Source organism: Rutilus rutilus (assembly GCF_951802725.1).
Source record: "Rutilus rutilus genome assembly, chromosome: 11".
Lineage (NCBI taxonomy): Eukaryota > Metazoa > Chordata > Actinopteri > Cypriniformes > Leuciscidae > Rutilus > Rutilus rutilus.
The window spans coordinates 32371086-32398032 of NC_140216.1; the positions used below are offsets into that span (position 1 = coordinate 32371086).

General features: G+C 38.2%; 1 protein-coding gene across 1 annotated transcript; it reads right to left on the reverse strand.

The window, feature by feature from the left end:
• Positions 1–15706: 15706 nt before the first annotated feature.
• Positions 15707–26483, reverse strand: LOC311300132 (major histocompatibility complex class I-related gene protein-like; the record flags this gene model as incomplete). Its single annotated transcript, XM_084424266.1, is given in 6 exon segments — positions 15707–15858; positions 21692–21973; positions 23048–23237; positions 23241–23326; positions 23924–24184; positions 26305–26483. Coding segments are annotated over 6 exon segments (1020 nt in total). The 5' UTR covers positions 26354–26483.
• Positions 26484–26947: the final 464 nt, after the last annotated feature.

Below are 26947 nucleotides of genomic sequence, written 5' to 3' on the forward strand. Positions count from 1 at the left end.
TTGAAAATCACTTTCAGCTTTTTCCAAACCGCACCTTGTCTAGACGTTTGAGAATTACTTTCCGGTTTATTCTCCAAACTCTGGCCCTTCTGGGAAACCAATTAACACCTGGCATTTGAGAAATTACTTTCAAATTTATTCTCAAACCCTAATTTTCTCTCACCGTGCTTTTTGCAGCTTGGTTCTTTATTCGGGATCGCGTCCACCTAGGCCTGCCGTGGTATCTACAATTCTCCCCTCCCTTGCAGTTTTAGCGTCGGGGTATGGAGCCATAGACTTCTTGTCTTTGGGATGTTCAGTCAATTGCTTCGTCCACGGAGGTCATCAGCTTTGCGAATCCCTCCTCGTCACCATTTGTGGTGGAAATTCTTTCTCAACTTTAAATAATAATTGGAAGACAGCTGGAGATTTCAAAAGTTATAAAGATCTTTATTTCTTGCAAGAAATTGACATTCTCATACAGAACGCATCTGGTATGGGAAGGTTCCGACTTCTGCTTTTTGCCCAGCTTATATACACAAAACACATCCTGGTTAGGCTTCACCATTCGTTTACCTTAAAAGGAGGCATCTCGTCCAAAATCTTTGTCTTGCATAAATTATATCCAAACAGAACAATATCATGCCTAGATACAAGTTCCTGTTTTTAGCTGCTGCTCAAAATTCACACCTTTTGTCTATCGTTATTTTTGATCTTAAGCTACGCACATACTTTTCACACTTTAAGTCCAACAAGAGGTCACTTGAGTACTCTTAGTCTCTTTGCTACTAAGTCTCCTATAACTCAAAACATTTTGTTCCTGCAAGCTTGTCTTAACTTATGCATTTCTAAAACTTGGTTACATATCTTTAATAACGTGCTTTAGCTTATATGAATATATTTCTTTAAATGCTCATGAGGAAAAAATAAAGTGACAGATGTTAATACAAGTTGTACACTTCTAAAAGTAAAAAACACATCTAAAAGTAAAAGAACACATCTAAATGTAAAATTTCTATCACAGCAGTTGCAAGGGCAATGGTGTAGAACTTTAAACAGTTCAATGGAGAATTTGGATGTGTTTTTTGCTACCACAAAGGGGAGAAGGTACAAAAAGGCAGAGGTTTATCCTGTACAGATAGTTGGGTGCGACCTGAGACATATGGCTGAAACAGTGCAATTTGCTGAGTTAGTGATGGAAAATGGTAATGGGCAATCTCAAATGGGTGTTAAAGGTCCAAGTCCACTGATCCTAGATAACATAAATGTATAAACAGAGAAATTGTACAATTTTATGCACAAAATGAGCTCATTTCAAATGTTATGCCTGTTACAGATCTCAAAGTTGGGACGGGGGCATGTTTACCATTGTGTAGCATCTCCTCCTCTTTTCAAAACAGTTTGAAGACGTCTGGGCATCGAGGTTATGAGTGTCTGGAGTTTTGGTGTTGGAATTTGGTCCCATTATTTCCTTATATAGATTTCCAGCTGCTGAAGAGTTTGAGGTCGTCTTTGACATATTTTTCGTTTAATGATGCGCCAAATGTTCTCTATAGGTGAAAGATCAGGCCAATTCAGCACCCGGACTCTTCTACGACCAAGCTATGCTGTTGTAGCTGCAGTGTGTGGTTTTGCATTGTCCTGCTGAAATACACAAGGCCTTCCCTGAAATAGACGTCGTCTGGAGGGGAGCATGTTGCTCTAAAACCTTTATACACCTTTCAGCATTTATAGAGCCTTTCAAAACATGCAAGCTGCCCATACCATCAGAGATGCTGGAGGAAGACACGTGGTCTGTGATTTCCAGCAAGAATGTCAAATTTGGACTCGTCTGACCATAGAACACTTTTCCACTTTGAAATAGTCCATTTTAAATAATCCTTGGCCCACAGGACACGACAGTGCTTCTGGACCCTGTTCACAAATGGCTTCTTTTTTGGATGATAGAGCTTTAGATCAGCACATCTGCAGATGACACAGCGGATTGTGTTTACCGACACTGGTTTCTGGAAGTATTCCTGGGCCCATTTAATAATGTCATTGACACAATCCTGCCGATGAGTGATGCAGTGTCGTCTGAGGGCCCGAAGACCACGGGCATCCAATAAAGGTCTTCGGCCTTGTCCCTTACACACAGAGATTTCTCCAGTTTCTCTGAATATTTTGATGATGTTATGCACTGTAGATGATGAGATTTGCAAAGCCTTTGCAATTTGATGTTGAGGAACACTGTTTTTAAAGTATCCCTCAATCTTTTTTACACACTCTTTCACAGATTGGAACCTCTGCCCATCTTTACTTCTGAGAGACTCTGCTTCTCTAAGACATCCCTTTTATAGCTAATCATGTTACAGACCTGATATCAATTAATGTAATTAGTTACTAGATGTTCTCCCAGCTGAATCTTTTAAAAATGTCTTGCTTTTTCAGCCATTTGTTGCCCCCATCCAAACTTTTTTGAGACCTAGCAGGCATCAAATTTGAAATGAGCTCATTTTGTGCATAAAGTTGTAAAATTTCTCAGTTTAAACATTTGTTATGTTATCGATGTTCTGTTATGAATAAAATATTGGCCCATGTGATTTGAAAGTCTATTTGTTTTAATTTTATTCAAATAATAATAATAAAAAACTTCCCAATTTTTCCTGAATTCAGGTTGTAATTTTTACTTACTGAATTGTGAGATGCAAACTCACAATTACCCTTTACACTATTGGCAGTGGATCAAAAAAGCTAATCAAAAGCTGTCCTAAGACAAGAACGGGTATCGTTTAAAATTCATGTATAACTTTGATAAAAAGTTGAGATACACTTCAGATGTGGACTACTGCATTTTATTATATAGCTGTCAGGGTGGTAAAAGAGGAATCAGTTGCAGGAATAACTTTTATTGAATGACAGGGCACACAAATCAGGAACACAGGGAGGAATAGTGAATTCCGGCCGGAACGAGGGAGTGCTAATCAGTGGTGTAGTCTAGTTTTGTAGTGAGTATACTGTGATTTACCTGTCTTTAAGTGGTTATATGAAAATCCTTGACCTTTCCTAGTGGGTATACGCATATTCTGGGCATATACCTGCGTATCACGTAGACTAGCCTACACCACTGGTGCTAAGTCAGCCCAACAGGGGCGTAAGAGAAGGGATGTCCAGAGCAAACGGCAGTTAAGGCACTTACTACGGGTGCACCATCAACACCCCACCCACAGGTAACAAGGTTAATGGAGGTACACAACTGAAGTTCTGTAGGGGACCCATTAGACCAGTGGCTGACAGAGCAATTCTGTTACTTTCTCATTTTCTTCTACAACATTCTATAAAGTAATGTTATGAACCCAGTATGGGTTATATTTGTGGTTTGTGTGTTTTTCTTTGTTTGGTTTACAGGATGGAGTTGGAGTGAATACGTCATTAGTAGATGGAGCTGGAGTGAGTACGCCATTATTGACTAAGGAGTTACACCAGTGTTGGAGCTGTTGCCGGCAATTAAAGCAGCTCCCTTCGGCTGTGACGGGGCGCGCTCTCCCATCCTCGTGCCGTTTGCGTCTTTGGATTCTGTTGTTTGTTTGCTTGCTTTTCGTCTCGTCTTTATCTTATTTTATTATTCTTACTTAATAAATGTTATCCTTTTGAGCAAGATCCAACGTGTTGTCTCCTTCTTTGTCGCGGCTCGCGAGCCGGCCGTGACAAATGGGGGCTCGTCCGGGATGAAACGGCACGAGATTGTGGTCTTTTTGTGGGAGGAATATTTAATATTTGTGTTCCCTGGTTAGGTTTAGCTGCTTGTTCCCTTTTGGAACAAGTGGATGTAATGTAATTTTTTTTATTTTTGTGTGGTGACCGTGAGTAGAGCAGTTGTCTCGGGTGCATATCCGTGGTATGAGTTAGTCGCCAGCGTGCTGGTTACTTTTCTTTGTACCAGCGGGAGTTGGTGCTTAAATACCCCTCACCAGTAGCCACATGAAGAGTACAGGGTTGAGTTAGTTAGGTTATTATTTTTATAGTTAGGGAGAGGGAACCATTTTATTCCTCCTGCTGAGGTTTGTAAAACACTCCTTCTATTTGTAACGTGCATTTGAGGTGAAGATGTCTAATCTTGTCGAAGAGTTCATTAGTTCTCCTTCTGAAGGTTTACTTGATTCGTGTACAAAAGATCAGTTATTCGAAATTGCGGATCATTATGAAATTGAACTTGGAGATAAGAGGTTAAAGGATAGTACAATTAGGGAGGTACTTAAGACAAGACTAATAAAAAAGGCCGTATTATTTGAAATGTCAGATAACACCAGTCAAGTTAAACCTAATGTCGGCTCTTTAACTTTTGAACAACAGGAACGATTATTGTTGTTACAGCTTGAACAGGAACGTTTGAAATTGGAAGTAGAGCGTGAGAAAACTAGAAATGAGCAGACTACTGTTGAGCTGCAGAAATACCGTTTGGAGATAATGAGAGAAGGTGGGCTAAGTGGTTCAGCTGATGCTTTGCAGGGTGCTTCTCAAGTGTTTGACACTGCTGGAAATTTGAGGTTAATGCCTAAGTTTAACGAGCGAGACCCAGATACCTTTTTTACATTGTTTGAGCGAATAGCGGAGGCAAGAAATTGGCCTAGCAAGGAACGTACACTGCTTTTACAATGTGTGCTCACTGGCAGGGCTCAAGAAGCATATACTGCCCTTTCACTTGCAGACTGTGATGATTACGATACCGTTAAAGCGGCAGTTTTAAAAACTTATGAGTTAGTACCAGAAGCGTACCGACAAAAATTTAGAACATTGTCTAAGGGTGGAAAGGAGGCTCATGTGGAGTTTGCTAGAGAGCTCACTACTGCATTTAACCGCTGGTGTATGGCATCTGAGGTAACCACGTTTGAAGAGTTGGCTAACTTAATTGTGCTTGAACAGTTTAAGAACTCTGTCCCTGCTCGAATAGCAACATACATAAATGAGCAGAAAGCTGAAACAACTGCTAAAGCTGCTGAGTTGGCTGATGACTATATTTTAACACACAAGAGTAGTTTTGACTTTCGGAGAAGGGATGATGTTTTTGAAGATGAAGTTGATCGCGTGCCCAGGGATTCATCTCTGGTCTGTAATTATTGTCGTGGTAAAGGCCATTGGAAAAATGAGTGCCCTGTGCTCAAAGCTAAGAGTAAAGAAGGAAAGGTTCCCCGGGTTAAACCAGCAGGCCTTGTAGCACCATTGTTAAGTTCTGGTGGCTTGTCTTCAGAAAGATCGCCTACAGCGGTTAACCAGTTAAAAGATGGAGAGTATGCACCTTTTATTACTTACGGGCACGTGTCGCTTGTTGGTAAAGAGACAAAAGTTCCAGTAACAATACTGAGGGACACGGGGGCTTCGGAGTCCTTTATTTTGCAGGATGTGCTGCCATTTTCCTCTGTGAGTGATACCGAGACAAGTGTTCTTATTAGAGGAATTGGGTTAAATGTCCTGTCTGTCCCATTACATAAAATTATGTTGTCGTCTGAACTTGTGAAGGGAGAAGTGGTGATTGGAGTGCGTCCATCATTACCAGTGGAGGGGGTGGATATAATCCTGGGGAATAATTTGGCTGGGGGTAGGGTTTGGCCTGTGACTTTTTCACCTCCTGTGGTTTCATCTTTTCCCCTTCCGGGTCCTGACGAGAGTAACACGAACTTTCCACAGGTATTTACTGCTTGCGCTGTAACTCGATCTATGACCTCTGCACAGCCAAGGTTAACATCTGATTCTTTGGGTAGACCAGCAATTTCCTTGCCTGATGACTTTTCTGTTTCTACTTCTGATTTGATCAAGGAGCAAAAACTTGATTCTTCTCTCCATAAACTGTTAGAGAGTGTGATGTCTTCTGATGAAGTTAGGCATGTTGCTCAAGGTTATCTTTTGCAGGATGGAATGTTGGTGAGGAAATGGATTCCTCATGGAAGTGACTTTGCTGGGGATCCTATCTTGCAGGTGGTAGTTCCAGAGAAATATCGATCATTGGTGTTGGAGATGTCTCATGATAAACTTGCTGGACATTTAGGGGTAAGAAAGACTTATGACAGAATCCTTCGTCATTTTTTTTGGCCTAAATTGAAGAAGGATGTATCAAAGTACATCAAGACTTGTCATACCTGTCAATTAACAGGCAAGCCGAATCAGAAGATCAAACCTGCTCCACTGTTTCCTATTCCTGCTATTAGTCCACCTTTTGAGCACTTGATTATCGATTGTGTAGGCCCACTGCCTAGATCAAAATCAGGTAGTATTTATTTGCTCACTGTGATGTGTGCATCGACTCGTTATCCTGCGGCCTATCCCCTCCGTACAATCACTGCAAAATCAGTGGTGAAGGCACTGACCCAGTTCATTTCCATCTTTGGCATTCCGAAGATTGTGCAAAGTGATCAGGGTTCTAATTTTACGTCTCATTTGTTTTCACAGGTTTTGAAACTGTTGCACATCAAGCACAATAAAGCTAGTGCTTATCACGCCCAAAGCCAAGGGGCTTTAGAACGCTTCCATCAGACGCTGAAGTCCCTATTGCGTGCTTATTGTACAGAGCTGGGGGGAGATTGGGAGCAGGGATTGCCGTGGTTGATGTTGTCAGCGCGTGAGGTAAGCCAGGAAAGTACTCGTTTTAGTCCCAATGATCTGGTCTTTGGGCATACCGTTCGGGGACCGCTGGCTGTGCTCCGCGATAACTGGACTGAAGGAACACCACCTCGGAATTTGTTAAGTTACGTGAATGACTTTAAGCGCAGATTGTATGAAGCGGGTAAGATGGCAAAAGATCAATTGCATTCGTCACAGGGACGTATGAAGTCACTTTATGATCGGCGAACTGAGAAACGACAATTTATGCCTGGCGATCAAGTGTTGGCTCTGTTACCTGTGGAGGGTTCACCATTTCAAGCTCGGTTTACTGGTCCGTATGTAGTGGTGAAACAAGTTACTGACTTAAACTATCTTATTGCCACCCCAGAGAGAAGGAAGTCAACACAGTTGTGTCATATTAATTTGTTGAAGCCCTACTATTGTCGTTCTCCTAAAGCCTTAGAGACCATAACAGATGTGAAACTTGCACTGTTAGTTGAGAGCATTTCACCTGTTACGTTGGAAGAGGGAATTGATGAAGGGGTTTCTTTCCCCGAAGATACAGTGCTGTTGGGACGTCTTAAAAATTCAGAGACTTTGAAAAATTTGCACAAAATGTTGACCCATTTAACAGAGAGTGAACGTGCCGACTTGGTTGCTCTTATTAATCATCATGTCTCTTTATTTGGTGATGTACCCTCGTGTACACATTGGGCGGAGCACGATATTGATGTTGGGGATGCTGAGCCCATTCGCCAACATTTTTATCGTGTGTCCCCAAATAAACTCTTACATCTGGTTGCTGAAGTTCAATATATGCTAGATCATGACATTGCACGGCCATCATTTTCAAGCTGGGCATCTCCCTGCTTGCTTGTCAGTAAACCTGATGGAACTTATCGGTTTTGTACCGATTATAGGAAAGTAAATAAAGTGACGAAACCAGACTCTTTTCCACTTCCTCGTATTGAGGATTGTGTTGATCGGGTTGGGGCAGCGAAATTTGTAAGTAAGTTCGATCTGCTCAAGGGCTACTGGCAGGTTCCGTTGACCCCAAGGGCTCAAGAAATCTCTTCCTTTATTACATCTGAGGGGTTATTTTCTTATAATGTTATGAGTTTTGGTCTCAGAAATGCGCCTGCAACGTTTCAGCGACTTATGAATAGGGTTGTTTCGGGATTGGAGGGAGTCGCGGTTTATTTAGATGATGTGGTGGTTTTTAGTGATTCATGGGAGCAGCACTTGAGTCGTATTGCAGATCTGTTCTCTCGTTTTGTTGAGGCTGGCCTGACCGTCAATTTGGCCAAATGTGAGTTTGCCAAGGCCACCGTGACTTACTTGGGTAAGGTCGTTGGACAGGGTCGTGTGCGTCCAGTTCGGGCCAAGGTTGAGGCCATTGATCAATTTCCTTTTCCTTCCACCAAAAAGGAGTTGATGCGTTTTTTGGGGTTAGTGGGTTACTATCGGGGATTTTGTAGGAATTTCTCCACCGTGGTAGCCCCACTCACTGATCTGCTGAAGGCAAAAGCCGAGTTTATCTGGACTTCTGTCTGTCAGGAAGCTTTTGAGGCAGCTAAATTACTGCTTACTTCCGCTCCTGTGTTAGCAGCTCCTAAATTTGACCGCCCTTTTAGGTTGTGTGTGGATGCTAGCAACGTGGGTGCGGGAGCTGTATTGTTACAAGCTGATGATGAGGGAATTCACCGTTCCGTGAGTTATTTTTCAAAGAAGTTCACTTCTTATCAGTTAAATTATTCGGTGATTGAGAAAGAGGCCTTAGCGCTGATTTGGGCCCTACATCATTTTGAGGTATATGTGGGATCGGTGTCAGATTCTTTGGTCGTGTACACTGACCACAATCCACTTATTTATTTACATTCTTTGCGGTGCCCAAATCAACGTTTGACTCGTTGGTGCCTTTTTCTGCAGTCATATGCTCTTGAAATTCGACACATCAAAGGTATTGACAATGTGGTGGCAGACGCATTGTCTAGAGCTCCTTACTCTTCTTAACTGTCGACAAACAGTGTTGTCTTGCTTTGCTTTACTCTCTTAAGTTGCTTCTACAGGGCCGTAGTTGCTGAGGAGATTGTAAGTAAGATGAAGTTGGTGTTATACAGTAATGTGGGGAGTTATCGGGTTAAGGTTGGGTTTCATAAATGTAAACCCTCTTCTATGGGGGAAGGTGTTATGAACCCAGTATGGGTTATATTTGTGGTTTGTGTGTTTTTCTTTGTTTGGTTTACAGGATGGAGTTGGAGTGAATACGTCATTAGTAGATGGAGCTGGAGTGAGTACGCCATTATTGACTAAGGAGTTACACCTGTGTTGGAGCTGTTGCCGGCAATTAAAGCAGCTCCCTTCGGCTGTGACGGGGCGCGCTCTCCCATCCTCGTGCCGTTTGCGTCTTTGGATTCTGTTGTTTGTTTGCTTGCTTTTCGTCTCGTCTTTATCTTATTTTATTATTCTTACTTAATAAATGTTATCCTTTTGAGCAAGATCCAACGTGTTGTCTCCTTCTTTGTCGCGGCTCGCGAGCCGGCCGTGACAGTAATAACTCGTTCACTTTTAGATATGTTTCCAAGAATGCACACATTCAACACTCAACCAAAAATGTAGAATGGCTTTCAGTAAAAGGAAAATTAATTATAAAAAAACTATGGATTTCATATTGTCTGCAGGTAGACCTGAAACATGACAAGTAATGCAGTTTTTGTAATGCCATTGTTAGTATTTTGACAGTCATTGTGGTGTGATTGACTATATGTTCATGTTGGATAGAAAACTAGTGCTAATGTTTTGACAAAATTATTACATTTTGAGTCAGGTTTGCTGTGTTTTGGTAGAGTTAGTAGGCTATATGTAGAAAAAGGTTTTTAGCATTTAGAAATGTAGAGTTCGTATTTATTTCACGAAATGTGGTTTTGCACAGAAAATTTACTATTTGGCAAATTGTGTGATGTATGTTTGTTGCTGTGCTAAGTTTAGAATAAGTACTTTAAGTGTTGATATACGCTTGTTAGCAATTGTAAAAAATGAAACACAACCATAAAATATTATTATAATGTTCTTAATAGGGTTTCATAATCTTGATCTCTCATTCATGCAAAATTTACTGATTTACTATTATATCTGACACAATAAAAATGAAACTTCTCAAATCAAAAAAACATTCTTTGAATTGCATTTTCTGTGCTTAATTTTTTTAGCAAATAAAAAAATATCTTAATCTGCTTATTTTGGAGGACACATTTAGCCCCTGTTTAGGTTTTGTTTTTTGTCCTTAGTCGTAACATAAAGAGGGTTCAACAGAAAGTGTAGGGACAAATTTAGTGCAATACAGCATTTTGGAAACATACTAAAAAGACAGTGAAATTACATTTTAATTTCAATAATTTTATTTACAAATTGTGATTTATTGTATCAATAGTCTGTTGCCTTAGAATCTGTCCATCAGATAGTGATGAAGTTCAGTACTGGTGTCATGGGGACACACAAAGAACAGTTTGTGGTAAATGAATTATGCTTGTAGTAAAACTTGTTGTTGCTATTTATTCAATTCTAATTTCAACTTTGAGCACCAACAAAATATGCTATAAATACCTGCATTGTTGGAGTAACTTGTTTTCATATGATTTAAATTTACGAGACTAAAATTGACTGTGGGGTAAAGGCAAGGCAAGGCAAGTTTATTTATAGCACATTTCATACACTATGGTAATTCAAATTGCTTTACACAGAAAGGAATTAATCAATGGTCAACATGGTTTCATCTCTCAATTTCCCAATTAACATTTTCAGAGTAACTTATGTTTGACTCTTACTCAATTCTCAGTGCCACTTGAGTTTAGTTTAGAATCAAAAAGCAGCAAGTCCTATTAATCAGACACATCTAAATTAATTTACATAAATGACTATACATTATTGTTAATAGAAAGTTCTATTCACGTATTTTGCTTTTTGAAGTAAAAATATATGTTTCCTGTCATTTTCACAGGTCAGATCAGGTAGAAATAATTCTTTGAAGTAACAATGGCACGTTCACACTTTTTACGGTGCACTATTTCCCCTTCTTAAAAACAGAAAATGACTAGACCTGTAATCATATTTCGAAAGAAAGAGTCAGAGGTTTTGTAAATAGTGCTTGAAGATGAGGTTTTGAGTTTAATGTTTTCAGAAAATGGAGCAAGGTTTCAGAAATTACGTTTTAGCAATTGAGAAAAACTGTAATGTATTTGTAAACATTTTAAGGAACACTGAATATGAATGCAGTTAATGTCTAATAAAGGTTGGTTTAAAACACCTAATGACATTTTCCCATTTTCTAATCTAAAGTGAGAACTATTTAAACCTAATAAACATTTAACTTTAATGTCTTCACTGAGCTTATTAAACAATAATAATTGTGCTAATTACAGTGACAATGAATTAATAACTATTTGTATACATTTGTATATATTGGAGTTTTTTTAAATTGCTTACACATAATTTCTGAAACCATAGCTCCATTTCTTGAAACTCTACACAAAAAACACAAAACACACACACAACATGCAAAACATCAGACATCTCTTGAAAAAGCTATTTCAAAAACTATTTGAAAAATTCTAAACTATTTTAACTAAAAATGATGTTTTTGCATAGTAACTCTACACACAAACATCAACTGATTAGACACATGCACACAGATGTAAAAAAATCGTAAAACACTATCTTGTGTCTTTTGCTTGTTCAGTGTGCAGTGGAGTTACAGGAGTTAGTCACACATATGTATGTGCGCAAATACACTGTATATACAGTACTGATGAATTTCACAGTTATGGAACTGAACTGAATCAATACTGAACTGACTGAGCTGAATAATGACACTATTGGCTTGTTAGAACTGCTTTACAGCAGAATTTGAATTTGTAACTATTGTGAAACTGCTGCGAAATATATATTGTATATTGTATCTTGTATGTGTATGTATGTATGTATATATATATATATATATACACACACACACACACACACACACACACACACACACACACACACACACACACACACACTTAATATGCAAGCCAGGTCAAAAGTCAGAAAGTCAAACAGAAATTCAAGGGGGTCAAAATTATATATTCCACAAAACACTGAGTTTTGATTTGTAAGTTATCAATTTATGTGGAAGTGTTTTCACACATGATCATTGAGTGTAGGTCATCAGTAAATGAATGTGCCATTTAAATGGCAGTGTTTTCTAAATGAAACAAAAGAGCTGTTAGTTTTGAATTATGTGTGTATTGTAGAGAACTGAGTTTAGAGTTTTGCAAAAAAGTTTGTTTTACAATAGCAAACTGAGTGTAAAGTGTATAATGTGCTTGTAGTTTTGCAGACTAGGTCTGAAGATTCGGTACGAGTGAATGGTTTCACAGAGTGAGCCTCAAGTTCAGCTTTTATTGTCTAAGCAATTTGAAAAAAATAAAAAAATAAAAAACAAACAAATACATTTTCTCAAATCCTACAAGTCAATCAACCCTGTCAATCAGTGATTTGTGTTCTTTGTTTTCTTCGTCACTAAAGAGAAATATACACATTTTCTGATTTAGGTTCTGTGAACAATGAGTTGTATTTCAACATGTTCATTCTATGATGAGAAAGTGTGAAGAAACAAAAACATTACTTAGATGTATTTAATTTATAACAAATAGATAAATCCCAGAAATCTATGACTCTCTGTCTCTGTCTCTCTCTCTCTCTGTCTCTGTCTCTCTGTCTCTCTCTCTCTGTGTCTCTGTCTCTCTCTCTCTGTGTCTCTGTCTCTCTCTCTCTCTCTGAGTGTTAATGTGCATTTTTGTAAGATGGGCAGCACGACAAGCATCCTTTTTTTTTTTTTACTTGATTTCTCCCACATGTCCAGTCTCCAGAAGAAACATGTTACATTTCATTCATTTCACACGACTTAGACAGTTGGACTGATGAACGAGAACACACACGTCTTTATGCTTGTGGTTAAGCTGAGCTGATCGAACCGTCATCAGAACCTGAAACAGAAAACATTAAAATAAAAACATCACACAGCTCATACAAGACTAGATCAGCACAGCAGTCACTGTCACAGTCATATCATATTTATAAGTTCATATTAGAGACAAAATATTTAGGACAAACTTCTGTTTTATTTACTGTATTATTTTACATTATCAAAACATTACATTAATGATTTAGATATGAAGATATTAATGATTTAGATATGAAGATACTAATTAACCACATCATGACCAATGGCAGAACTTGTTTTTTGTTATAATTTTATGATTTGTGTTTATGAGGAACTTACCATAGGAAGGATTAATGCCTGTAAAACAATCATTAAAGTGAGATGTTCAGCAATCATAAAAGTAAGAAGTTTCAATCATTTTCAGCAATTTCAATCAATGAACACCACATACAAAGGAAAGAAGAACATATACATATATGTGTGTGTGTGTAATAAATGTTATAAATAAATATTTAAAACATAAATTTTACAACATATATATATATATATATATATATATATATATGTTATAAAATTTATGTTATAAAATTTATGTTATAAATATATATATGCTGTCAAATTGAGTAATCATGATTAATCTATCTATATAGTAACGTCTTGGTGGTAGTTAGTGATGGCAATTTCAAAACAATGCTTCATGAACCTTCAAAGCCTTTACAAATCTTTTGTTCCGAATCGATGGTTCTGAGCGTGTATCAAACTCCCAGAGTCATGTGATTTCAATAAACGAGGCTTTATTACATCATTACCGCTCCGAAACGTTTTGAAACACTTGATGATGATCTCTGTCAACCCATGAATCAATGAATAAGTGTCTGTGGGTTTTACCTGATCTCTGATTAGTTTTATACATTTGTAGATGTTTCACTTGGACATTAGAATAATTAAAATGAATAATGGTAGTTTATAGTCTTATTGGCCTGTTGTTACAAAGCGACCCCCGAAGATCTGATTTGGGAAACATGAGGGCCCGTTAATGGCTCTACCCAAAACAGCACTGTTGTGCAAGGTGTAATTTATTGTCAGCACCAAAAGTTATATACAAAAGAAACTCCACGAGTGCTGGGGTGAAGATATTTACAGTGTAGCTTCAAAACCCCAAAATACAAAGTGACAAAGAAACAATAAACTAATAAAGATGACCAAAATATATAAATAAAATATTCACAAAGGGTATCCTCAATATACTCGCTTCAATAAATCGCTCACGGCACCACAGTTGCACGCTCACGTCCGACTTGGTTAAACAAGTGCCAAATTTGAGTCTGGCCCATAGACAGTATATAAACTGGACACAGCGACCCCACTGGATTCAACAGAGAAAAGTGAAGTCAATTAGAAGCTCTCACTTCCTGATGGCTGACCGTACTGCGCAGACTCAAGCTGAGCTTGACGACATAGATGTAACGTGAGCAAACCGTCTGTCTTCTAGTAGCTGTGCCAAGAGAAATCTGAATCATTCCCTTCCGACACTTGCAGAGACGGAGAGTGTGAGTAGGAGGTGTCCATGAGCTTGGAGCAGGAGCAACTTTTGTTAAGTATTCTGATTAATTATTTTGTCACTTTGCCTCCACGTCCCCCCGATTGCCCGCGAGCTTCTCCTCCTGTCCATACGGTAATCTCTCTACTGTGCGACAGAGAGTCGCGTGGTTATGACGCAATCGTTATCCTATTTTTACAAAAACTGCTTCTACGGGGCCATAACGTAAGATACAAGGTAATGGAGCCTTTTATACATTTTCGTGTTTCTTTAGAAATAAATAATGGACAAATGGAGTCTTTAAACGCCTCAGATGTAAAGTTATTAGCTGTCAAAGTGACGCCAAAATGAATGGGAGTCAATGGCATGCTAACAGCAGGTGAGGGTCCGCTAATCAATGGCGGCGCCCGGAGAAACTTCAATATTTTATGAAACCCTGCCCCCCTGGTGCCACCAGCCATGCTGCGTTCCAGTCCAAAATTGTCATGCCCTTTACTCGCTAACTTCCCTCCGTCTCGTTCACTTGGATGTACGTCATTGCACGATGCACGAGTGCCCACTACTGGCGGAAACTGCAATGGGCTGAATTGGAACGTGCTAAGACCTTGATCACTTGGAATCAGCTGTGGAGTTAATTTATTTGTTTATTTATTTATTTTTCCCTTTAAGAATTTGTTTAATGCAGTATCCAAATGTTTATAGGTCTGTTTGAGTTGTTTTAAATAAAATAAAAAATAGAATTAATATATAATAGAGTTGTTTGTTGTGGTGGTGATTAGATGAGATCTGAGGACTCGCTCCCTCTGTCAAAATCGGATGGAAATTGGAGGACGGAAAAAGCAGTGTGGTGAGTACATGTGTGCGGTGTGGTAAGGGAGCATGTGTGTGTGTTTTACCCAGCGGGATATCTACTTCACACCTGTTTAGCTAAGCCATTTATAAAACAAACAAAACATGACAATTGATAAAAGAACATAAGCCTATATACACTTGATAATCTTATTAGATGATTAGATAATTCCGTTTGAAAGATTTTACTTTCAATAAAACTTTTGCAATAGATTTGTAAAAGGTGTTTTTATGCAAGCTTGGCCCGTTTTTTTTTTTTTTTCTCTCTTGTATTTACACTGTTCTGACCACTAGAGGTCTCCTTGGAAACGGGTGTCCTTTCGAAGCATCGACACAATACGGCACATTTGCTTCTACTGTTTCAGTGTTTCACCAAGCCTCGATCTGCCCACCAATAATGGTAGTTGAACAAAGTCTTTTACTGGTTGAACTCAGGCAGGAGAGACACAACCACCTCTGACATTAACGAGAACCGACCAGAGACTGAACATAACAGGGAGTATAGAAAATACTTATACACAGGATGAAATGGGGAAACTACCTAAACACAGGTAGAGGAAGATTAACTAATCAGGGACTAACAAGAACAGGTGCAGACAAGACAGAACATAATTGTGACATATATACACACACAAAAACTTTTTTTGTCAGTTGCGATTAATCGATTTGACAGCACTAATATATTTTTATCTTCTAATATTCAACCACAAGACCTGCTTTACAGCACACAAATGCAATGCAATTTGAATTTAAAGTCAGAAACAATATTTATTATGTATTATTTAAGGTATTTCAGACTTTGTATGGCCTAAAACTGTGTCCTCACCTTGTTTCTTCTTGTACACCACATACCCAACGACACCAATGGCGATCAACAGGACGACAGCAGCAACAACACCAACAATCGGCACGATGGGAACAGAATCTACTCTTCCTGTTTGATCAGAGGAAAACTCCAGATTACTCAAAGAGCCTGATAATGCTACTAACCAGAACTGGGGGAAAATCTCAAACAGTGTGTGTGACTGTGATCAGCAGTGCGTGTGTATATTAACAGCACACTGACAATCTGCAGCTTTATAAAAACAATACAGGAATAATCATATTGTGTTTGTGCTCTATTGTTTGTTTTGTAATTGTTTCTTCTCTGCAGGTCAAGAAGTTTGTTAAAGAGAAGAAGCCAAACTGTGACTGAGAATGACCACACTCACGACATATTTCTTTGAGAAATAATCTAAATTCACCCATTTCATTCTTAATTTTAAAGGTCCCATGGCATGAAAATTTCACTTTGAGGTTTTTTAACATTAATATGAGTTCCCCTAGCCTGCCTTTGGTCCCCCAGTGGCTAGAAATTGTGATAGGTGTAAATCAAGCCCTGGGTATCCTGCTTCGCCTTTGAGAAAATGAAAGCTCAGACGCTCCAGGCGAATCTGGAATCGTCCCCCTATGTCGTCATAAGGGCAAAGGTTACCTCCCATTTATCTGCTTTGTCCGCAAAGAGAATTTTGCCCACCCATGAGAAAATGAGCTACACTAGCACGATATTGTTTTTTCCTCGAGAGACATCATGGCTTGCAAACGAGCGAAGCATGGCAGTTGCTGTATATAAAATATATACAGAAAGCGATCAAAGAACAATCCCTTTCCAATCGGCAAGCTGTCAATCACACAGCGCGAGTTTATCTGGACACTTGCCAAAACTCATTATGAAATCGATGCTGTCACACTGCACAACGAATCTCTTACTGTACTTACCTCATGTTTGCATTGGTGAAATCATTAGTGAGAGTGCAGAAACTGCATTGCAATCATAAGATCTTCATTCACGTGATCAACAGGCTGTCATCTGCTCAATGCTCATCACTGCAACCTTTTATGTGATGGGAATAGATCTAAATACTTAAACTTCTCACGATTCGTTCATCTCGATAGCTGTAATATTAAAAATGTATAATAGCTGTGTAAGGGTGGAATTCCTGCAGTGGTTCAAGCTGCAAGAACTGCCGAATGACTAAAGAAACGTTATTGGCAAGATGGTAGAAAACTGCACATTTCTTGTCTTTAACCACCCACTGCCACTTATACCAACGACGGAAATAAGTGCAGTTACAATAGCTTAATATTTGTGGGAGAGCGTTGCTATAGATAGTGACGATATTGTATTGCAATATGTAGCACTTCAAAGTCAATACCAAAACAAAACTAGTTAGCACATTAGTTGCAATTGAAAAGGTTTAATGACAAAATATGGTTATGGTTACACTTAAAATAGTTACAAAATAAATGTTTGAAATGATGATAACTTATATTATTAAATGTACCCAGCATATGTGAAAAATGTTACCTGAGAGAGAGAGAGAGAGAGAGAGAGAGAGAGAGAGAGAAAGAGAGAGAGAGAGAGAGAGAGCCCCCAAGAAAGGGACCCAGAGACGAAGATAGCCAGAGCATCAAAGAGCCAGAGCAACAGTTTCAATCTTGTTTTATCCTTTCCTTGACCATGTGACTAAAACCCAAATGTGAGACATTCAAACTGACCAATCAGATAATTACAGTTCCACCACTGTACTAAAGGTGTGACAATTCATCGACCCCCCAAAGTACAAACATTTGGCCTGCATGCCTAGATCACTATCAGCCCCTCTGTGCCTTAGGAACTCCAAATGGTCATTGTCTCTGAAAGAGGGGGTAGAAAAACAGTCAAGCAAATATCTTTGTTCATTTAAAATATCTTGGATTATTTTAAATTCTACAATTCCCCCCTTGGCACCGTTGGCCAAACACATGGAGTCCAAAGGTGACACAATCCATAAAGACATGCTTTCTGTTGCGTTTAGTTGTATCTTCAGACTTTTCGTCCAGGCTTGTTGCAATCTCAGTTGGTCAATGTTCAGTCTTTGTTCTCCTTCAGCCCTGCATGAGGAAGGCTCCAACAAATGGTGTTGCACCGTTCATAGATATGCAAATCATCCATCGAACACTTCACACCTGCACAAGAACAGGCACTGACTCTGGGAACGCTGGTTCTTCTTTATAAGACGGGTCACAGGATGTGAACTTTGCTTGCAGGGATCCTGTTATCTTAAAAGAGCATATAGCACAACAAACAGCAAAAGCAGGCACATGGCATTTGACATTGGTCAGAGGTTTGATATGGTCAGATTAAAATTAGTCTCTGGCAAAAAGCCCTTAAATTGATGTACTTAAAAATATGGTCAAGGGAGAATAAAATAAGATCTAACAAGCTCTTACACTGTTTCTGGAAACATTTAAATAAATTGCATTTCAACAAAACAACAAATGCTGGTTAAAAACCCCATTCTATGAAGAGTATCAGCAAAATATTCAGTGTAACCAAACACAGAGATTCAATTGAATGAATGTCCAAAACATTGTTGCAAGTAAAATGGACAAAATACAAATAAGCAAAAATCAAATCAGTTTCAGAAATGTTTCAAATGCATGAATGAGAATACAAATATTTGTACTTGGGTAAAAATGAGAAATACTGACATTCAATTTAAAAATTTAACTTGGTGAGACAATGATTACTTAAGTGATAAAGTAAATCCAAAGAAAAACAAAACAAACAATTACTAGATGCAATTCACAGTTATAATTCAGTCTAGATGTAAAGACTTAAATAACATTGTATGCATTAATTTTGTGAGGCAGAATCAGATGCAGATTTGACTTTGTGTGGGATCAGATTATGTGGCTGCATTTACCTGTGGCTATGTGTAAATTCATCATGCCCCAAAACAAAGGTGAGGAGGTTTTACAATTGTGATGCAAATTTGGTCCTGTTGTTGTAACAGGGAGCCAGCCTGAGATTGTGAGTATGAGGTGTGATCTGGCTCAAAATCTTCCAACACCAATGTTTCAGTTGAGAAGCATGATAAAAGTGCAAAGTACAGAGTTACTCAATCCTGTTGTGAGGAAAGCATTTTCATGGTTAATGCAAATCGTGATTAACATTGTGGCCACATGGCAATTCTGTGCTCCTTTACGTGGTTTCACTGCAGCTATATGGAAAAATAGCAGAGTTTTCCACTAAGGAGACAAACAAATTCAATATAGTCACACATGCAACTTGAAATTGCTATGCAATTCCAGTGCAACAATTATTCAGTTTACACAAGATACATGGCCTAGAATTCTTAGCATCTACAGCCTTTTAACCTAAGTGTTTCATACAACACTTACAGTAAAGCATTCATGTGTTTTAAAGAATAAACTTAATTAGCCTATGTGCACATGTAGCACAAACAACTATAAAGTGTGTTCTATGAGCACAATGTGTTACGCACAATTACACATTTGAAAATACAAACAGGATCATTGCAATTTGGATATTAAACTTCTTGCTATTGGGCTACTAACCCACTAGCAAGTGAAGTTAATAGCTGAAGGCCTTGCATGAACAAAGCAGTTAACGCACTAAGAGTTTTACCTGTATGTGCAGATCTCTGATTTTTGCCCTTAGAAAGTGGTTTACTATTTTTCTGAAAATAAGGAGGAGGTCTACCCCTTCCCAGTGACCAGCATTTTCCCTCTTTATGGCCTATTTTCTGACAGGAACTGCAAAACCTGCTTTCTTTACCATAGGGATGTTTGCTACATTCTCCTGGAGTTTCAGGGTTTTCGCGACTCTCTAATGCTTGCACACCATGCGTTCTGGTACATGACTCTGCGCTATTATGGTGTTGCATCACCTTAAGAACTGAAATAGGCACACTTTCTTGGTCAGTTGCACATGCATTTTCTGAACTAAACGTTTCAGATTCATTAGAGCTAGTCACCTCCTCTAAGAAGTGAACATGCTTCTTAGTCCCATCGCTGTTAAGCATTTTGGGAGACAATTTAGCATTTAGCTTAGCCTTGAGTTCTGCAATGGTCTCTTTGTGATTTTTACACTTTTCAGTCAGGGCAAACTGCTCAGCTAGCAATTTATCTAGCTGTGTTTGAAGATCTTGAATCTTTGCCTCAGACTTTAGTGCCTCTGCATTTTTAGATTGCACTTCTTTACATTTAGCATCTATACTTGAAGATAGACATGTTGTTAACTCACGTAGATGTGTAAAACTTATGAAGTTTAAAGCCTCAATTATTTCAGCATGTTTTGATTTCTTTTGATGTTTGCCTATTGTGTCCCACCATTGGAGCATTTCCTCATCTGGACATTTAATTCCAATGTACTCTTTCTTGAGTTTACTCAAGGTAGGCTCAACTTTTTTGCTCCATAAAGCAAACAATACATCACTATTATCAGATTTTTTCCCTTCCATCCCCGAGGAGTTCTGAATATTCACAATATTTACAAATTATACAGTAATGGGACTATTAAAGCTATTCAAAACCTTCTAAATTCTGTTTCATTCAATTCATGCAAATGGAGACATTTCCTATACCATTAAACAATGAAAACAGACTTACCCATTCCATGGTCAGAAGATCAGCTTTAATCCATTCACAAAATTAACTGTGAAAAAATGTCCTCATTCTGATCAAAGTGAATTTCAGAAAACACACTGCAAGGGATCCCGGGTTTCGGCACCATCTGTAAGGGTGGAATTCCTGCAGTGGTTCAAGCTGCAAGAACTGCCGAATGACTAAAGAAACGTTATTGGCAAGATGGTAGAAAACTGCACATTTCTTGTCTTTAACCACCCACTGCCACTTATACCAACGACGGAAATAAGTGCAGTTACAATAGCTTAATATTTGTGGGAGAGCGTTGCTATAGATAGTGACGATATTGTATTGCAATATGTAGCACTTCAAAGTCAATACCAAAACAAAACTAGTTAGCACATTAGTTGCAATTGAAAAGGTTTAATGACAAAATATGGTTATGGTTACACTTAAAATAGTTACAAAATAAATGTTTGAAATGATGATAACTTATATTATTAAATGTACCCAGCATATGTGAAAAATGTTACCTGAGAGAGAGAGAGAGAGAGAGAGAGAGAGAGAGAGAAAGAGAGAGAGAGAGAGCCCCCAAGAAAGGGACCCAGAGACGAAGATAGCCAGAGCATCAAAGAGCCAGAGCAACAGTTTCAATCTTGTTTTATCCTTTCCTTGACCATGTGACTAAAACCCAAATGTGAGACATTCAAACTGACCAATCAGATAATTACAGTTCCACCACTGTACTAAAGGTGTGACAATTCATCGACCCCCCAAAGTACAAACATTTGGCCTGCATGCCTAGATCACTATCAGCCCCTCTGTGCCTTAGGAACTCCAAATGGTCATTGTCTCTGAAAGAGGGGGTAGAAAAACAGTCAAGCAAATATCTTTGTTCATTTAAAATATCTTGGATTATTTTAAATTCTACAAGCTGTAATAGTAAAAGTTTTAGAGAGAGTTCTACATGTAATGCTAGCTATTTCACATGCGGACATGTCAGCCAATCACAGCAGTGGGCGTTTACACTGAAGTCTCACAGGCACAGCAGACACGCCCCTTCAAACAGAGCGTTTAATATCAGAGGCTAAAATCAGGCTAGGAAAAATGCCTTTTATTTCTAAATTATTAAAAATTTTGATCTAAAAACATGCTAAAATTTTAAGGGCACCCCAGGAAACATTATACAATAATCCATGCCATGGGACCTCATCCTTGTTAATAAAGCATTGGTCTGTTTTTAATGAAAAAGATTTATGGATTTATTTTCTGGCGAGTCAAGACCTTAAACAGACTCAAAAGTGGGGATCACAGGAGGGACTACATTCGTAGTTCACTCATCTAATTTGTCTCACCCGGAATTATGCAGGTCCCACAATCTGTCACACTCTTGCCCTGATGTTCCACCACACAGCTGAACTGGTTGTTCTTCCATTCATCAGGTGTAACTCTGAGGGTGCTCGTCTTCTGGAAGGTTCCGTCCTCGTTGGGAAGAAGTTCTCCAAGATCCACATCCTCATAATGCTCTTCTCCATTCTTCATCCAGGAGATTGTTACTCCACTGGGGTAAAAACCTGTAGCATGACACGTCACTGAAGAAGAGGAAGACTTCTGCAACAGAGACACCTGAGGAGAGACTGGAGAGAGAGAGAGAGAGAGAGAGAGAGAGAGAGAGAGAGAGAGAGAGAGAGAGAGAGAGAGAGAGAGAGAGAGAGAGAGAGAGAGAGAGAGAGAGACGCGTCATGCCACACAATTTTGAGGTCTTTCCAATTATAAACCACAACCACACTGTGAATGTTGGTCTTCATCCAGTTCATTGTATAATGTGTAGTAGAAGTGTGGTGGAACTGTCCAGATAAATACCAGCACTATAAGAGTCTGCTAAAGATTTTGCTTTAACAGCTCTTTTCTCAACTAAGGCAGAAGCAAGAATAAAGTTTTGTATATTCACTCTATGTAATAATTTTCTTTAGAATTTCAATATTTAGAACGAACACAGAACTCCTTGTCATCCCAGCCAGACTAGTAATTTATCAAAACATACCCATTTTGATACGCTTGACAACAGTAAAGTCCTCTAGGTCAGCCATGGATTTGTGCTCTAACAGGAAGATCAGATTCGTCTATCTATCTCTAAACAGCTGCTTATCCAGATTCTAATGATCTCAAAATTCGGCTACTGTCAGTCTTCCTGCAGTGCCTGGTCTACAATATAACTTTGTCACATCGAGTAAATAAACACACAAGTAATCTTTTAACTAATGCTTTAATGCTAAATGATAACCTAGGGTTTGATCAGGGGCATAGGGCTCAAATCAGCAGACTAACAGTCACCAGCTCTGGGGGTCGTTGCAACAAACCTCTTCATTTAAGAAAATAGATCCTTACAGTAACTGAACACTGAGCTTAGCCACTACAACACATAATGCCTACATATCTGCATATCTTATAGTTTTCCAGCCAGTTTAATCGACAGGATTAGATGAACATGCTCCTCCTGAACATTTGTGCAGTAATCCATTTAAAGATTATTAACTTAATTATTCACCAACCACATGATCTGAATCACTTAAAATAATCACAACGATCTACCTTGAAATAAATAAAACTGCATTTTAAAATATGATTTTTTTTTACAATGTCTACTGTACAAGATTGTTTAACAAAACATGTAGGGCTATAGGTTCAATGCTGGATAAGAACTGATGTACCTGTTTTCTCTAGACTGCTCTTTCCATACTCCACATACTTCTTCAACCACTCAATGCACACAGAGCTGAAGTAATGTTTTTCATATTCAAGATCAGCTATGTCCTTGTTCCACTTCTGTACTGTGGGCATTGCTTGCTGCACTGGGGAAATATATCTTAGCTCCTTCCAATCCAGAGACAGAAAGTCCTCTCAATCATATCCAAACTGCCGGAACGCATCTGTTGCTCCAGTCTGATCATCCCACTCACAACCCAACATTTGCTGGAATGTGTGCACACCTGAGGAAAAGAGATGGTTTGAATGTATCATGTCTGACTCAGAATCAAATTAATGTGACAGAAAATATTTTTGGTATTTTGGCCCCCATTTTATATAAAAAAAATGAATATATAATATTTGAGCTGAATTGTGAGTTAACTGACTGAATTTGTTGTCTTTACCGGTTGCATAAAAGAGCATTTACAAATCATACTGTGCAGCAAATAACCTTTTTTGCAATAAATTGGCAATAATGTGGCAGATTCTTTTTGTTTACAGTCAGAGTCAAATAATAAATTAATGAATATTCCACAATCCCTCTGTTGCTAGTAATGCACAAAGGGGCAAAACGAAATACTTTGCAAACAAATTAACCTAAACAGAGTAAATGTAAGTAATACTGAGTAATAATTCATATTGCATATTTGTAAAAAAGTCTTAGAAAAAAAGAGTATTAGAAAATTATTTATGCCAATCTTGCATATTAATCAATACTCTCCTGGGCAATAAAATCCCTTTATTTATTTATTTGTTTGTTTATTATTGATGGGGGTGTAAATAAAATACATAGAATGTTCTTTTCTGGACTTTGTAGCAGCGCATACAGCAGCGCTCACCTCCAGTCTGATTAAAGCGACCTTTGGCAACATTGATGTGGTTCTTGAAGGCTTGTTCAGTCATAACTGAGATCTGAGTCTCTGTGTTCCAGTAGTCTTCTCCCACAGATTTAGCCATCCACTCTTGCCTGGTTATCATTCTGTGAATAATACTGTCATAATATGTGAAAGTGTGTCCATCTACAATTCCTACTGACACAAACTCTGGAAAATTTGGTACACCAGATGTTGCCGTGTAGAAGTATTGCAGGGAATGTGTTCCTGAGAGAAAAAAGAAAAAGAAGGGGGAAAAAATCAATGCCACGATAATGACAACCATTGATTCCTTCACCCCCGTAATTGAAAGATAATTTGGTAGAGCTGTTTTTGCAGATCTAATGGGAGCTCTACAGTTATTGTGTAAACGTACCTTTTTTTCAATTGCTAATCGTTTACCAATACTTAAAGTACTTTTTCTAAACTCTTAACACACCAATACACATACATCATACAACTGGCCAAATAGTTACAGTTTTTCTGAATTACTAAAACACTTTATCCCATTTTCTGTACCAAATTCAAAATGGTCTAAACCGATCTGTTGAATAAATCTCTTTCTGTCTCTATCTCTTTCTGTAAAACATTAAACAGGTTCATGTAGTTAAAACACTGTTTGCAAATCTCATGCATTCTTTTTTGCAAAACTCTACAGTGATGCACTTATGTTTCAAAATGCTAAACACAGGCAGGCAAAAGTTAAACAGAGTTGTCATCGTTTACACACAATGACTCAAAATTGTTCACACAATTCTAATGATGTGACCAAACCAACTGTACATAATACAAGTCAGTTCAGAGTCCCAAAACTGACTCAAAATGTTGCACTGAATGTTGAGACCAACAATGGATGGAAACAATATAAGATGGAGAGGAGGAAGAGTACGTGTAAGAGCTGGTGAACAAGCAGGAAGAGGATGAGGAAGAGCAAGGCTGGATGCTGTCAAGGCTGGATCTGGCTTTAAGGTTTTTCCCTTTTCCTGCAGAGACGACATTCTCCGGCCGGACCCAACCGAAAGACATGACGCTGAAGCAGAATATAATCTCTCTCGCTCTGATTTTGCAGTTGCGCAACTCTTCTTAATGTACTATATTGTAACATGCTTTTCATGTACAGTTTTTTACTGTAACCTTTTTGGCTTTTGCAGTTGGGTCATTTTCACAGTATGCAAGTGCTGAATATACAGACATTCAATACTATACAATATTCAGCAAAATACTGCAGTGCATACAGTATACAATTTATTCATCTTACTACTGTAAGTTGTCATTGCTATGTTTTTTTGCATAATTGCAAAAATGTGTTTACTTTGTAACAATATACTTTTTTTCTGTAACTGCATGCTTTGGATTCTGTGTTCTCGGTTTTTTAAACAAACTCGTTTTTTCAGTGCATGATCTGAAAGCATTGTTTGATTTTGAGCACAGATAAAATGGTTTTAAGGCAATTGTTTGATTTTGTCAGAGGAGCCAGAGGTTCTCTGAATGTAAGTTTGAAGATCTGGTTTTGTGTTTAAGGTTTTTACAAAGTGGATGATAGTTTTGAGAAGTGTGTTTTAGCAATTCAGAATCCATCATTAGGCCTACCAATTAAAATCGAGAAATTAGGCTAATATTGTCAACCCAGAGCTGGTGTCCACAAACCTGACAAGCTTATCCGTGTTCTGGGCAATAACATTCAAAACGTGCCATCAGAGAATTAAGCGCTTATTAAACGTCTGTTTTGTACACTACTTTCAGCCCTTCAGAACCATCTCCCCGAAACAGAAGATAGCTGTTTTGGCCACAACATTGTTATCTTTTACTAACAAAACATAGCCGAACCATCAATGTTTGATGGATGAGCCTAGCCTGGTCATTTAAAAACAAACCCAAAAACAATAAAGCCACAAATACAATGTTTATTTGATAAAATAAAACATTATAGGCCTATGGCTACTAATCAAATAATATTTTTTGTTCACGTGCTGTTTTTCCCTCATTAAAATATTTCATATGGCATCAAAATTGAAATATCTAAATACGATCTAAAATAACCTACATAAAAATTTAGAAAATAATAATAATAATAATAAATTAGCCTACATGTATTATTGTTTTTTTTTTTACGGAATATTAAATAAGAATATTTAATGCTATTAAAATGTGTTCCATGCAGGCTATTTCCGGGAAAAATGTCAATAACAAAACTCTTGTCTTTATGCTCTTTATAAAGGTCTCTTTCAAGATATCAGATACGAGACGTATCATACAATGACACTATACTTTATAAGAGAAAGCTTACACTGGCACTATAGGCTATAGCCTACTGTAAAATGAAAATAACCAAGACTATAGCTACTCACCAGCATATGCGAGATGAACTCCGAGAAGCAGAATCACTAATACCAGCATTCTTAGTCCTGAAAGATAACTCTTATTAGATGAAAAAAACGTTTTAGAGAAATCATTTTTAATATTTGTAACAAACGTCGATCTTAATTTTCGAACTGGTTAAAGATGTCTGTAGCATAGACAGTAAAGGGTCTGTAGTCTACGCCGCCTAAACAAGCTCTGAATTCCCAGCCAGTACAAATTCCAACACGATTCAACGTCACATGTTACTACGCGGAATTTCCTCTACTGTGCTGATCGGCGCTGGTAGAGGTAACTGCAGGCTGGAGCAATGGGCGTGCCAGGAGGTCGGAAAGGAATGGGGCGGACGCGAAAGCTTCCTGATCCGCATAAAAGCGAGCCATAAACTTAATCACTTTTGGCCAACAAACAATTATACAAGACCAAATACATTTCTTTCACTGTGAAAATAGCAATAATGATATTGAGAATACATTCAAAAGTACGTTACCTTCGAAATTTAGGGCGCGGGTTACATGACGTCATCACCACCGCGACTTTTTTTATTAAATCATTAAAAAACAAATTAAATTATTATTTTAAAGAAAAAAATGTCTCCTGACACTATTAAAGTCATACTAGTTTTGTACTTTC